A 15,654-nucleotide genomic window follows, 5' to 3' on the forward strand; every position below is an offset into this window, starting at 1 on the left:
CCAACAGAGCAGTTCTTGTGTGGTTTGTTTTTTCATTTTTATTTATTATTTCCTAAATGGGGGTATCCATAATAAAGACATTACACTTCAGTGACCACTGACCCCACCCACCATAAAGTCCTATGAAGGGATGCACTACAATGCCAAACAAGGACAATGTAGCAACTTCGAGGGGTTTTGTGAACACTATACTCGAACAACAGTATCAGACACAATGTCCATAACACCTGCTGAGAACATCCAATACTGGTACTCAGTTGACCCTAGCCAAAGAGGACCATCTGATTTAACCCAGGTAGCCATCCCTAGGCTGCCTGCCTAAAAAATTCAAGGCCAAAGTGGTGTGTTGGAATTGGACCCCTCAACCTCTAATATAATTTCCTCCCCTTCACGGGTTACCATGCATGACAAACATTTGGGTGGATGTTTAGATCCCAAATAACGTAGTCTGAAAGTACAGAACCTTCTCTGGGAGGTCTCCTAACCACATAAAAGAATCACAACATATGTAACTCAAATATCTGAGACACAACATGCTCTTCCTACTTGGCATGCATAATGTAGGCTTAAGTTAATCTCCTGATTGATGTATGTTAGTACTAATTACATGCAGAGTCTGTTAATGAAAAATTAGATCAAAACAATGGAACAAAAGCTGACTGTATACTGTATTGACATATATAACTGATCTAAGTATTATCAGTGTATCATGACAGATCAGTTAATGATTAATGGGTAAAGTATCATGCATCTTTGTCAGCACACAGGTTGCTGCATCTTTTATTGGATTGTTTCCCATGGGAGGCAATTGTTAATTAAACAACCCATCTAACATACAGGAGTATCATTTTAAACTGTTTATACTTATTAATTTACAAATATGAATACATTTTAAACATGAAAGTTAATGAACCATATACAAAAGTATTCTTTATTTGCACAGAATAAAGTCACCAACAAACTAGTAAGGATTAAAACATTTAGAAAAATCTTATCAAATTCTGACCAGAAACAAAAGGCATCTGAAAAATCAGAAAACAAAAGTTATAAATTACAATGACTTTACTTGGTATGTACAAGACGCCAGCATTTATTGGAAGTATATTACAACCTTGCTGGTTTGTTGGAAGTGTATAACATCATTGCTGGTTTATTAAATGTGTATTACAGCCTTGCTGATTTCTTAGATGTGAACTAGAACCTTGCTTGTTTGTCAGGTGTGTATAACATCATTGCTGGTTTATTAGATGTGTGTTACATCATTGCTGGTTTGTTAGATGTTTATTTGAACATTACTGGTTTGTTAAATGTCTATTACAAATTTGTTGGTTTGTTAAATGTGCATTACAACCTTGCTGGTTTGTTAGATGTGCACAGCATCATTGCTGGTTTGTTATATTCTATTACAACCTTACTGATTTGTTAGATGTGTATTACAACCTTGATGTTTTATTAGAAGTGTATAACATTACTGCTAGCTTATTACATGTGTATTACAACCTTTCTGGTATATTAGATATGTAAAAAATACTTACTGGATTGTTAGATGCATATTACAACCTTTCTCATTTGTTTGATGTGTATTACAACCTTGCTGGTTTGTTAGATGTGTATTACAACCTTGCTGGTTTGTTAGATGTGTATTACAACCTTTCTGGTTTGTTAGATGAGTATTACAACCTTGCTAATTTACTAGATGTGTATTACAAGTACTAAATACAGTGAAACATTTCTAGATGTGTATTACAAGTACTAAATACAGTGAAACATTTCTATCTTGATGTACTTGTTCCCATGACTTAACTGTGTGTCTGTGATGAATATATATTATATGTATTACTATACAGTTTCACTCAATTCTGTGAATACTCTTTACCAAAGGTATACAACTATCTTGTGAGGAAGAAGACTTGAATCCAGTTATAATTTCAAGTTCTTGGAGCTCACCAGTCTAAGCTTCATATTTGTGCAAAATCAATGTTAGGTTTTTCTTCTTATAAGCCAATGAGAGGCTTCCGAGACACTCATTATATGATGCTATAGAATTACCTACAGCATAGATAAATGTACTTACAAGATATAAAACAAGTAATAATGATACAAAAGACAATATATTATATAACCATTGACAATAAAGTATATTTAATTAGAGTGTATACAAAACCCTCATTAAAGTATACACCCTGCATCAAAACAAAAAATAAACTCAGAGAGGAACATGATGGACACTTGAAGCACATTTCCATTTAAAAAATGTAAAGATACAAAGAGGTTATACTTATTAAAAATATTCAGTGTCAAAACCAAACAACATGGAAAACAATCCACAATTACTGAAAACAAAACAGCATGAAAAACAACCCACAATTACTGAGAGCAAAACAACATGGAAAACAACCCACAATTACTGAAAACCAAACAACATGGAAAACAATCCACAATTACTGAAAACCAAACAACATGGAAAACAACCCACAATTACTGAAAACAAAACAGCATAGAAAACAACCCACAATTACTGAAAACAAAACAGCATAGAAAACAACCCACAATTACTCAAAACAAAACAGCATGGAAAACAATCCACAATTACTCAAAACAAAACAGCATGGAAAACAATCAACAATTCCTGAAAACAAAACAACATGGAAAACAACCCACAATTACTGAAAACCAAACAACATGGAAAACAATCCACAATTACTGAAAACCAAACAACATGGAAAACAACCCACAATTACTGAAAACAAAACAACATGGAAAACAACCCACAATTACTGAAAACAAAACAGCATAGAAAACAACCCACAATTACTGAAAACAAAACAGCATAGAAAACAACCCACAATTACTCAAAACAAAACAGCATGGAAAACAATCCACAATTACTCAAAACAAAACAGCATGGAAAACAATCAACAATTCCTGAAAACAAAACAACATGAAAAACAATCCACAATTACCAAAAACAACATGGAAAACAATCAACAATTACCAAAAACAACATGGAAAACAATCAACAATTACTCAAAACAAAACAACATGGAAAACAATCCACAATTACTGAAAACCAAACAACATGGTGACATATAGATGGGTATGGACTTACGGGTCACCCTGTATATTTAGATCACAACATATTACAACTTGCTCAAAAATTTAGTTACAGAAACGCATTAGATCTTGCGTTGCTAATTTTGACGAGTTACCATAAATAATAATTTTATAATATATGCCTTAAACAGTCGATTATTTTAGCTCTCAGGTGAAACTCCCTTTCATCTACTTCGAGTTAGAATATTTTCTAAAACATACCTCATGTCTCTCTATCGTTCAGTAACATTAACATTTACGTCGTTCGAATAATCCAGCGCCCTCTTTTGTACTGTGGTTGATTTAGGAGGTTTAGGGATCGTATATATGCCATTATAAAGTCTGAATTATTCATATTATAATTTAACTGGTATGAAGGAAACATAACTGTTTCACTCACATATATGTACTGTCATAATACTAAGCCACTAACAACTGAATTAATATTCTTGAATCAATTTCAGTACTTATCGAAGATGACGAAGGTTATGTTTTCACCAGTGTGTGTATGTTTGTTCGGACGGTTTCTCGAAAACGGCTAGATAAAAGTTGGTATACATTTGGACTATGACGCAGTTTAGAAATGTTTTGGAGTTCAAGGTCACTCAAATAAAAGAATTACCTATTTGTTAATATAGAGACCAATTTTTCATACTAATTTTGCTCAATAATTCAGTCAAAAGAGATTGGAATTTGGTGAAACTTGGTAGACTTGTATAGAATATTATTCCTCATCGCCTTCAAAAAATGGTTTGTGTTTGTTGATGAAGATGGACATATGGACCAATTTTCTTATTTGTTGAAGACTGAATATATTTGTTGAATTTATTCATTCTAGTGAATGCCCCTTTAGTTTGACAGCGCCCTCATCTGAATAGCACAGCACCATTAATAAATTATTTCTTAAAATTAAATTCTGAATTATATTTCATTATGTCTAATAAGTACCTTATAGTGAAACATAACACGATATTTTAAGATTACGATCATATTTTGTTTTTTCTTACTTTTTTGTTTTCGCAAACGTACTTAAACCAATAAACACTCTTATCAGAGGAACTTTCAGTGGAAATAGATTCACGTCATTACTATTCTAAATCAATTAATAATGTAGTTGTTGTTATTTTGAATTAAGCACAAAGCCACACAATTGGTTATCTGTGCTCTGCTTACCACGAGTATCGAAACCAGGTTTTTAGCGCCGTAAGTCCGCAGACATGCCGCTGAGCCACTTTGGGGCTACTAATATAGAAGAAATACAATGAAATGTGTTAGAAACTATTACAATATACAGTTTAAAAGAGAGGATTATTTGAATAAAGCAAGGAGAGAGAGTTGAATTTCTGTTGAGACTTAAACTTTCTTTCACAATATGTAGATTTTCTTTAATCAACAGTTCGTGATTACTATATCCATAAATTAGAACTGAAACATTTTCTATGGAAAGGGGTTGTGATGAGGTTTCATTGTGAAGGTATACAGGATAAGTAGGTGAAGTGAAATGTAAGTGTAGTTCTGTTAGAAGCTCCTATGTCTTCCAAGGCGCCTACTTGTAACTGACGAGAAGTATTGCCTGTTTAGGTGGCTTTACAGCTGCATGTGTATTTACATTCGATCTTTGAAAGTTCTACATATAAGCTAGTGACCATTTGAAGATAACAGAGTTTAATCTAGGATAAAAAGGCCCGAGTAACTTATGTGAGTTGTATTTTAGTAATGTTTTCCAAGGAATAAAATTAATGAAAGAAATTTTTAACATGATTGAATATATTCGGTTAGTGTTTTCCTTTAAGAATTTTAAAATAATATTGAATGTTACTGTTTGAACATTGTACATATTATACACGTTGCTTTCATCAAGCAATTGCTATTATGTGTAAAATCTAAACATTGGAATTGAAATAACGAGAGTAAAAGAAACTCGGAGATAAGGATTACTTATTTACAAATATTTTAGGTATTCCAGCCAACGTTACGTACTTCGAAAAATAAATTAATAATAATAATTAAAATAAGCTAACTGTACGTATTAGTAGTTCATATTAAAAAAAAAAAACTTTAAATTGATGAAGCCAATTCTACAATACAGTTTAACTAAAAGTATATAATATTTTGATACAATACACAAAAAAGTAAAATCTAGGATGCTTTGGATGTACTGTTCTTAGTTGTTTACCACCACTATTAAGGATATTTTCGATCGAAATCTGAATAATACTGAGATGATATACCACGAATTTACGCTACATGCTCAAGAAGGTTGATTTCATTTTAGCTGTTTTCATTCATTTGTCATTCTATAGAAGTCACACCTTACAGTAAATATAACTGATATGCTACACGACGTGAAGAGTGAAAACAGCAGTGTCCTTCAATTGTGATTTGGTGGTGTTTCAAGGTTGTGGACTTCCCTATGTTCAAATGAGAACGATCAGTCTTGATAACAAACTACGTTGATCTGGATACACCTAACAATAACGATTTAACTACGTTGATCTGGATAAATCTAATGATAGTGATTTAACTACATTGATCTGGATACCTCTAACGATAGTGATTTAACTACGTTCATCTGGAAACATCTAACGACAGTGATTTAACTACGTTGATCTTGGTACATTTAACGATACAGATTTAACTACGTAATGCAGTTTTGAAGATCGCCTTGAGTGTGTCAGTCAGTTTGAAAGTAAGTCTCGAGGGAGTGTTGTCACCTGGATCAATTCACAACAATTTATCATTAATTTCTGGCTGTAAAGCTGTACCGATCCTGAGAAGATCCATGGCTTGGATCTCTTTGCAAACTCTAGATGAACAGCTAACACCTGGTACACCCAGAATGCCAAACTTGGTGTGCCAGAAGCTGGACACTGATAGACCAGTCCACTGACGTACAAGTTAGAGAAGATGTAATCCACATGAAAGTGTGTGGAACATGTTGGTAAGCTGCATCTGTATTTCACTAATGAATCTCTAGTTCACTGGCTTGACCAATGTTTAAAGTACTAATGTCGATGACGATCCAGATGAGGAAATGATGGTGAAAGACAGTTGGTTGAAGCTGCACCTGATGCTCTCCTGGTGGGACTGATCAACTTCAGAAGCTATAAGTAGATGAAATTCCTGGGATGTCATCAGTGAGGACACTTGTTTTCCTAGTTAACAAGTGATATTATAAGGGGCAATGTTTGCATTATGTTGTATGATTTTCATTCAACTAACATGGTTTATTTATTGTAAGATTAATGTAATGAAAAGGGCTTAGAAAACCTTACGTTTTTAACTCTTAAGCAGAAATTCACTATGGAAGATAACCTCCAATATCACACACTAGCCACTGCTTCAATGAATAGAATTTGCCAATAAAATGTTTAGAACATCATCAGTTTTTACATAGAATGATGGCTAAGAGTTCAAAAACTGCTGAAAATGTGTTATGACCATCAATTTGTCTAGTGTAATGTAAGCACTCATCTCCTGATGGACCAGAACTCACAGTACTAAAACTCATGTTTCGATACTTCTAATGAATAGTCCATTGTGTAGATTTGTGTTTAATAATGAGTGAAGAAATTGAAAACATTAAATAGTTTACTTGCAATTAAATATACTGCAAAAACTGTAAAGGTCATGTGGTTGAAAAATAAAAGGCCACAAAGGCATTGTGACCTTTGCTTTCAAAGTTACTGACTGCATTTTGAAAGGTATAATATTATCCACAGTTTCAAGAAAACCACTTATGTGATATAACCAAATAGTCAGAAAACTCTATAGAGTGCATATGCTGCCTAAAAATCAAAACAAGTACCAAATTTCTAGCTCCTATATGGCAGCAGATTACAGCTACCAAGGTGTAGCTTTGGAAAGTAATCTCGGATAATCTGCACAGGAGCCAGGTGCAATATGTTCTACATTACTAAAGTATGTGACAATGTGCCATAGTAATACATGCATATAGAAATATATGTGCTTAACTAATGTACACTATCTTACAAACAGTCACTCATAATTATCTGATAATACAAAGAGATCAACACACAGAACATCAAACCTGATCCGGACCTTAAAACTCAACAATATGAGGTTTACTGTGATTACGGACCCAGAAGGTATTATTTTAAAATACAGTGCACATTAATTTTATTAATACAGGTGAAAGAATATCCCAGTTTTGATGTATCTGACATATAGTAAATTTTTCAAGAAAGATAAGAAAACTGTGAGACAACACAAGCTTATAACTGAATGGTGGTGCAAGATATTTCAACTGAAAGATTCATAAATTTGAGTTATCAGCGGTAAATAAAATTCACATACATAATTTATATAGCCTATCAAATGTAAACATGGAGTAACCAGTGTCATGCAAATTAAACTATAAGTACACAAGATTGTTTCAGTATGAAAGTGTTGGCCACTCTGGTCCATTTGTGCCTACACTGTCTTATCATAAAAACTCTTATTCCTACACGTTCACATGCAAACCTTAACTACTCCACATATTCCTGTGAGTATTGTGGAACATTTACTCTAGATGCAGAACCCTATGTCACATCAACAAGTAGGACTCCAATCTAAACGATAGGCCATCATGTTCCTCGGTAAGGGTCATTATGACCAGTTGAGAAAAACTGCTCATATTAGTTATCCTATACTTCAGGCTTAAAGAAAAGGGAAGGGTCATTGCTGTCACATCTTTTCAAAATTAATAACTTCCTGCAGAAATATTAGCAGTTTGTATAATATATTAACTGACATTAGCAGAAGAATTTACAGCACACTATGAATTCATAGCAGTATGTCTAAACTTAATTAAGTGAAAGCTAAAAATAGTAAATGTGATGTATCAAACGTGCCAATGATTCATGAGCAGAATGTAGAGTGGGATCATTGTATACACATGTGTACCACACTCCTATTGGTGTGGTGATCTTCTGCAAGACTACATCATCGTGCCATGGTGCAAGCACAGATCAGATTAAGTGGGAATATTAATAAGATTGGTGGCTTCGAACTATTTGGCAGATCATACAAACTCAAGAGAAATATAACATAAAACACCAGTCATCACCAATGATGAAGAACCATACAAACCGTGTATGAGAAGTATATCATACAGATAACAAAAAACACCTGTCATCACCAATGATAAAGAACCATACAAACTGTAATCAGAATTACACCATACAGATGAAATAAAATACATCATCACCAGTGATGAAGAACCATACAAACTGTGTATCAGAAGTACATCATACAGATGACATAAAACACCAGAGATGAAGAACCATATCAACTGTGTATCAGAAGTACACCATACAGATGAAATAAAACACATCACCAGTCATGAAAAACCATACAAACTTTGTATCAGAAGTACATCATATAGATGACATAAAACACCAGTCATCACTAGTGGTGAAGTACCATTCAAACTGTGTATGAGAAGTACATCATACAGATTACATAAAACACCAGTCATGAAAAACATACAAACTGTGTATCAGAAATACATCATACAGATAAAATAAAACAAATCATCTCCAGTGATGATGAACCATACAAACTGTGTATCAGAAGTATATCATACAGATGACATAAAACACCAGAGATGAAGAACCATACAAACTGTTATCACAAGTACAACATACAGATGACATAAAACATTGTGATGAAGAACCATACACACTGTGTACCAGAAGTATATCACACACATAACATAAAACACCAGTGATGAAAAACTATATAAACTGTGTATCAGAAGTACACCATACAGATGACATAAAACACCAATGATGAAGAAACATATAAATTGTATATCAGAAGCACACGATGCAGATGACATAAAACACCAGTCATCAACAGTGATGAAGAACCATGCAAACTGTGTATCAAAAGTATATCACACAGATAACATAAAACACCAGTGATGAAAAACCATACAAACTGTGTATCAGAAGTACACCATACAGATGACATAAGATACCAGTCATCACTAGTGATGAAGAATCATACAAACTGTGTATCAGAAGTACATCATACAGATGACATAAAACACAAGTGATGAAGAACCATACAAACTGTGTAACAGAATATATCACACAGATGACATAAAACACCAGTCATCACCAGTGATGAAAAACCATTCAAACTGTTATCAGAAGTACATTATACAGACAACACGAAACATCAAGCATCATCAGTGATGAAGAACCATTCAAACTGTGTATCAGTTTAAGGAATGTTAAAGCTGTAAGATTTATAGATGTTTAAAACTGAATAATCAGTCATGGTATAATACTTTCTGAGCCTGTCTACAAGACCAAATATTTTTTACTTTCTAGCATGTTTAATAAACCCAACATTTTTTACATTCTGATCTTATTTACCAGATCTAACATCTTTTTTATTTTATTAGCCTGTCTACTAGACCCAACACTTTTTTACCTTCTCAGCCTGTTTACTAGATCCAACATTTTTTTATTTTATTAGCCTGCCTACTGGATCCAACATTTTTTGCTTTCTAAACCTGCACATCAGATTCATCTTTTTTTATTTTGTGGTCCTATTTAACAAATCATAAGCAAATAAAAAAACATTTGCAGCATTAACCTAGAGTTTTATGGATTATGTGTGTTCTCACAGATTAGAGTAGATGTTATGTTTCTTATATATGTTGTGTGTATTTTCACTGTGACAACTTAGACTAAGTGTCACTTTACATGTGAGAGGTAAACTTAAAGTTACAGGAGCTGAAAAGAAGAAATTACAGTAAACAATGCCACTCAAAAGAGAAGGGCATAAACCCAGAATTGTTAGCAGAGATATAAATTCAAAAGTATCTACCTGTGTAAGGCAACCAAGGTCTGCCAAAACATGTCATATTCTTTAATCAAAACTTATTTAATTTGTTTTTATAATGTAATTTTCATACCCTTGTTGATAAGTATATTTTTCAAGCATCTGGATCATTAGATGTTTTTGATACACCTATGAGTCAAAAAGATATTGAAACACTTTTTATTTGGAATGAAAATTTATTCACCACTTTTTTCCTTGGCTATTGTTAACTTTCAGGTGAAACATATTAATCTGATGAATATATTATCCATCAAATAGAGAACCATTAGATTGTTATACAGCAATAAAGTCATCAAATGCACACATGACATAGTGAGGTCACAATCAGGTTCATTATAATATGAAACATAATTTTAATCTCCCTAAGTTGTGAATTGTTTTTTAGTTATGTCTAAATCATCAACTTCTCACTTGCAAGTCTCCCTGTTTGGGAGAAGTTAACACTCACAACACTGCAGAACATGTACCACGAGCAAACAACTTCACATCTTTTTCTTCTACTTTAAACTGCATGATTTTCTTTGATAACTTGTCAGATGTCTCTGTAACTGTAATCTGAAAAGAAAAAACATAAGTTGAATTAATTTGTAGAATTAATAGATTGTATATAAACTAACTCAATTCTATACATTAATGAAAAGAGAAGACACAAGTTGAATTAATCTGTAGGGTTAAATAGATTGTATGTGAAGTAACTTAATTAGCTTAATAAGAAGAGTAAATGGTAAAGATTGGGTGATGTTTGTTAATAAAAGTAAATGGTGAAGATTTTGTGATGTTCTTTAATAAAAGTAAATTGTGAAGATTGGATGATGTTCTTTAATTAAAAAAAACAGTGGAGATTGGGTGATGTTCTTTAATAAAAGTAAATTGTGAAGATTGGATGATGTTCTTTAATAAAAAAAAACAGTGGAGATTGGGTGATGTTCTTTAATAAATGTAAGTTGTGAAGATTGGGTGATGTTCTTTAATAAAAATAAACGGTGAAGATATTTTTTGACAGAAACTGAGGATGTTGATATCAGATTTCTATTTTGATGTTTCTATGAGGTAATTATCATGACCAGAAAACAAAATAACATGGCGAGTTGTAGCAGGATCTGGAAAACTGGTGTTCTAGCAGTCAGACCTTAACCTCCTTACTGAATATGTAACTTGTAGATGGTGAATGTTTTAGCTTCTATCAGCCAGACCTTAAACTCACTATTGAATATGTAACTTGTAATGGTGAGTGTAGTGGGTTGTAGCACCCAGATCTCAACCCCATATTGAATCTATAGCTTGTAGAAAGTAAGTGGTATTGGATTCTGAGAAATTGTAGGTTCTAGCAGCCAGATCTTTACCCAATATTGAATCCATAGCCTGTAAATGGTGAGTTGAAGTGGGTTCTAGCAGCCAGATCTTAACCCCATATCAAATCTGTAGCTTGTAGAAGGTAAGTAGTAATGGATTCTAAGAAACTGTAAGTTCCAGCAGCAAGATCTTAACCCAATATTAAATCTGTATCCTGTATATGGTAAGTTAAAGTGAGTTCTAGCAGTCAGATCTTAACCCAGTATTGAATATGTAGCTTGTAGATGATGAGTTGTAGTGGGTTCTAGCAGTCAGATCTTAACCCAGTATTAAATCTGTATCCTGTATATGGTAAGTTGAAGTGAGTTCTAGCAGTCAGATCTTAACCCAGTATTAAATCTGTATCCTGTATATGGTAAGTTGAAGTGAGTTCTAGCAGTCAGATCTTAACCCAATATCAAATGTTAATGTTACTCCTCTTTCAAGGGTAATAAAAATTGTTACTGGAATTATGGACACATTAGTTTCATTACACCAGCTGTGGGAAAGGTTTTGGAAAGTCTGTTAAATGATGCTTTGCAAAGTAATTTAATGAAGTCTAAAATTTTATTGGATAGTCAAAATGGTTTCACTAAGTGAAAATCTTGCCTTACAGATCTTTTGACATTCTGTCAAAACATTACTGTTTATATAGATGAAGGTAAGAGTGTAGATTTGGTATAAATGGATTTTCAAAAAGCATTTGACAAGGTATCACATAAATGAATTATAACACAATGATCTTGTAGATGTAGGGGATAAGTTGGCTATTTGAATAGAAAACTAGCTGGATGAAAGAGAGGGCTGCTATAAATAGAGTTTGGTAAAACTGGATTTATGTTGCAAGAGAAATATTTCAGAACCTCTGCTCTTTTAATATATATCAGTGAAATAAATAAAGGAATTGTAAATATGACCCACAAATAGCTCCCAATTAAGCTATGCACTTGCTGATGATATTAAAATCTTAGGTGTTGTTGGATTTAAAGAAGATGCTGCTGCTTTACAAATGGATTTAGTTCATTTAGTGAGTTGGGTAAATACATGAGAAGTGGATTTTAATTATAACTTAAATAGGAATAACCGTAATAGTATCATCAAAGAAAGGGGTCTCGATATAATGGTTGATCAGTCTGTTAAGACATTCAAGTAGCATGCTATTGTTAGTGGTAGAGCAAATGGGAATATAGGTTATATCTACAGACATTCTGAATACGAGTCTAAAGAGGTTAAAATTTCATTATATAGGTCACTTTGCTAGGCTCATTTTGAGTATTGTGTTCATTCTCAGGCTCCTTACTTTAAGGGCATTGAATTGTTGGAAACAATTAAGAAGAAGGCTTTTAGGGTGATATCTGGGATGAAAAGTTGTGATATGATGAAAGTTCAAGATTTCTGAAATTGTTTTCTCTTATAATAAGTAGAGTTAGAAGGGACCCAATTGAGATGTTTAAGATTATTAATGGAATTGTCTGTGTTGATGGGAAGAGTTATCTTCAGCTAAGACGGCTTTAGTTTTTTAACAGGGCAAATGGCCTTTGGAATGGGTTGCTTTGGATATAGTGGAAGCAGTATATGCGAGTTTAATAGAAAACTTAATAAACATATAAATGATAAGGGCTTGTAATGAGTTTTATTTTATAATGGATGAAACAGCCTAGATGAACTGAACAAATAGGGCCTTATTGTCCCTGAGTATTATATTATGTATGTTAAGCCCAAAGTATACCACTTAGATTTTTTTCACAACACCTACCTTATCAGTTTAAGTTCTAAAGCTACATTAACCACATCAAAACAAAACAATTTAATTAAAGACAAAGTTGAAATTAAAACTTTCTAATTACATTGTATCTCGAACTAATAAAACATCTCACTAAAAAGATGAACATAAAATTTGTACAGTTAGAGACTTTCATGTTGAATCCTAGTTTTTTTCCCTTTTATATTTATATCAAAAGAAAAACCTTCATCTCATGTATCTATTAACACTGAATTTGAGGACTGTGATGAAAACTAGAAATATTTACACCTTTAATTTCTATCAAATTAAGTTGTTAATGTTTAGAAAAGCTAGCATCCTGATAACTTTATCTCAGAATTTCAATTAATTTAATTAATTTTGAGATTACCAATTAACTTTCATTACTGTAAGGAACCGAGTTCATTTATGAAATCCTGTTAGACCCAGATAAATGTAACACTCAAGACAAGAATCTTTACAGTTATTTAAGTGTTTAGCACATATTTATGGATGAAGACAGCCAAAAACGTGTTTGCAATTATAAGGTGATTAATTAATCACTTAGTGTTTTCTAACCTAACTACTTTATATGTATTAAAATTTAAAATAATTTATGACTAAAGGCACAGGTGTACAAACAATGTTGTTAATACTTGTGTCTTACTAACAGATGTAAATTTCATTTCAGTAATTTTAAACTAATAAATGGTAAAATTGATTAGGATATTACTGTTTTCAAATTAGTGAGAATCCATTGTAAACACAAAACTCTGATATAACTAAAATAAATAGTTTATCAGAGCAGCTATAATTATTCTTAAATAAATTTCACATAGGACTTCTAATAATTTTTAATATAATAGTGTACAATTCAAATTTCTAAACCAGTAAATATAAATATTTGCAAATGAAATACTAACCTCACCATCCACTTCTCTACTCTGTCCTGTTAGGAGTCCATTTATTTGAATACATTTATCAGAGGAGTGACTCAAGTAGTTCAACAATATATCGCTATCATCAACTTCAGTGCTACCTCCTACTACCAAGCACCCTCCTGTCTTTCTTAGAATAAGGGAATTACAATAATTTATAAAGTCTATCACTTCAATATTTGTAGCACCGAGACTCTGAAGAACTGATAAATCATCTATAAGTATCAAAACATTCAAATCTTCAGTGGCACTCTTGTTTAATATTTCAACTTTCTCTTTGATAGACATATACAATTCCATTAAACTGTGATCTCTACAATTCATAATAAAAGAAAATGGATTGTTTGAACAATTTTCTTCTTCAAAATATGACTCAATTAAATTATTCAATAACTTCAATCCATCAACACAAAGAAGTTTTCCTTCTTCCACAACCTTCTTCAAGTTAATTCCAAGTTTCAATGCAACGTTGTGGTAATGATTAAAAGATTGTGCAATGTTTACCAGAATGACAGGGCAGCTGTTCTTTAAAAACAGAGCGATCATGTTATGAAGAACAAAACTGGAGTCAGAATGGTTATCATTAGTCACTGAAATAAATTTCCTCTTCGGCAGATTTTTTTCAAATTGAAGGAAAATATTCAGGTCTCTGAACATCGTACACAAAAAATTATGAGGCAAAGCTTGGACTTTTGTTAGAGATATTAACTGTAAAACTTTACCTTCGAACACACTACGCTAAAAGTAATACTCTTAGTAACAGCGAAACCGCACCAATTACAATATTATTAGTAGTAGTTAGAGTTAACAACAGTGAATCAGTAGGGTATACCAAATATAAAAACAAAAACACTTACGCCTAACACTATAGTTTAATTGTAACTATTTATATATAAACAAACATTTAACAACTACCAGAGAAGACTGTGTTGACTATCTCTACACAGGTCACAAATTTTACCCTCAATGTTTACCTGTACAACAAAACAATTATTTTATCATAGGTTACAGAGGGCACAAGCATCGCTTCTACAGTACCAGTGAAATAAAAAATGTCAACGATATGTTATTTTTAATAAACATTTTGTAAATGATGCTATATATATATATAGTCATTTCACTTATATTTAAAAAAATAACATATAATTATTTAGAAGAGATTTATATACTTTCTTGATTCACCATAACGTCGATTATAGTACCAAACAAACCGCTTACTAAATATTTTTTATGTGCCAAATGATTATACGCGTTCCTTCCAGATGCTCGCAGTACTTTATCATTTCATAAGCTCCGTATCCCAGTGGTACAGCAGCAAGTGTACGAATTTAGAACCCTAAAATCCGAGGCTAGATTCCTCGCAGTGGACACAGCAGATTGCCCAATGTGGTTTTCCTCTGGAAACAAACAAGTCTTTCGTAAGTTTTTGTCAAAGTTAATGGTAGTTATATATTTAATGAAATACCTAATAGCATGTTATTTGAATTTTGCTCAAATGAATTGCGTATACCCTATAATTAAAAATATACCCGAGCAATACATGACATTTTCATTTGTTGGTTTCAAGTGAATTTTGGGACGGCAAGCATGTTCGCCAATCTGACGATCAGTAAAAGTGTCAATTTAACATTTAACGTCAAGTTTGTTTAAACTTGTTTAAAGTTTCAATTTAGCGGGGTCTTTGTTTAG

At 32.5% G+C, this 15,654-nt stretch overlaps 2 protein-coding genes across 2 annotated transcripts in view; both read right to left on the reverse strand.

Moving 5' to 3' along the window:
• Positions 1-3,320, reverse strand: part of LOC143236322 (uncharacterized) — a 43,123-nt gene extending 39,803 nt beyond the window's left edge. The window contains exon 1 of the mRNA XM_076474599.1: positions 3,316-3,320. Coding sequence (XP_076330714.1) covers positions 3,316-3,320 — 5 coding nt within the window. The remainder of the gene's footprint in view (positions 1-3,315) is intronic.
• A 6,790-nt stretch (positions 3,321-10,110) lies between these two features.
• Elp6 (Elongator complex protein 6) lies at positions 10,111-14,946 on the reverse strand. Its single transcript, XM_076479251.1, has 2 exons — positions 13,951-14,946; positions 10,111-10,509 (listed from the first exon to the last, which is right to left on the reverse strand). The coding sequence occupies exons 1-2, from the start codon at positions 14,620-14,622 to the stop codon at positions 10,399-10,401; spliced, it is 783 nt and encodes a 260-aa protein (XP_076335366.1). The 5' UTR covers positions 14,623-14,946; the 3' UTR covers positions 10,111-10,398.
• Positions 14,947-15,654: the final 708 nt, after the last annotated feature.

The sequence above is a fragment of the Tachypleus tridentatus genome, chromosome 13 (genome assembly GCF_004210375.1).
Source record: "Tachypleus tridentatus isolate NWPU-2018 chromosome 13, ASM421037v1, whole genome shotgun sequence".
Taxonomy (NCBI): Eukaryota; Metazoa; Arthropoda; class Merostomata; order Xiphosura; family Limulidae; genus Tachypleus; species Tachypleus tridentatus.

Excerpts from the sequence above, each read along its gene's own strand:
- Elp6 (XM_076479251.1), bottom strand. The coding sequence starts at position 14,622 with ATGTTCAGAGACCTGAATATTTTCCTTCAATTTGAAAAAAATCTGCCG. Across the intron at positions 10,510-13,950 it reads GTAGAGAAGTGGATGGTGAG|ATTACAGTTACAGAGACATC; the intron begins GTTAGTATTTCA and ends TTTTCTTTTCAG.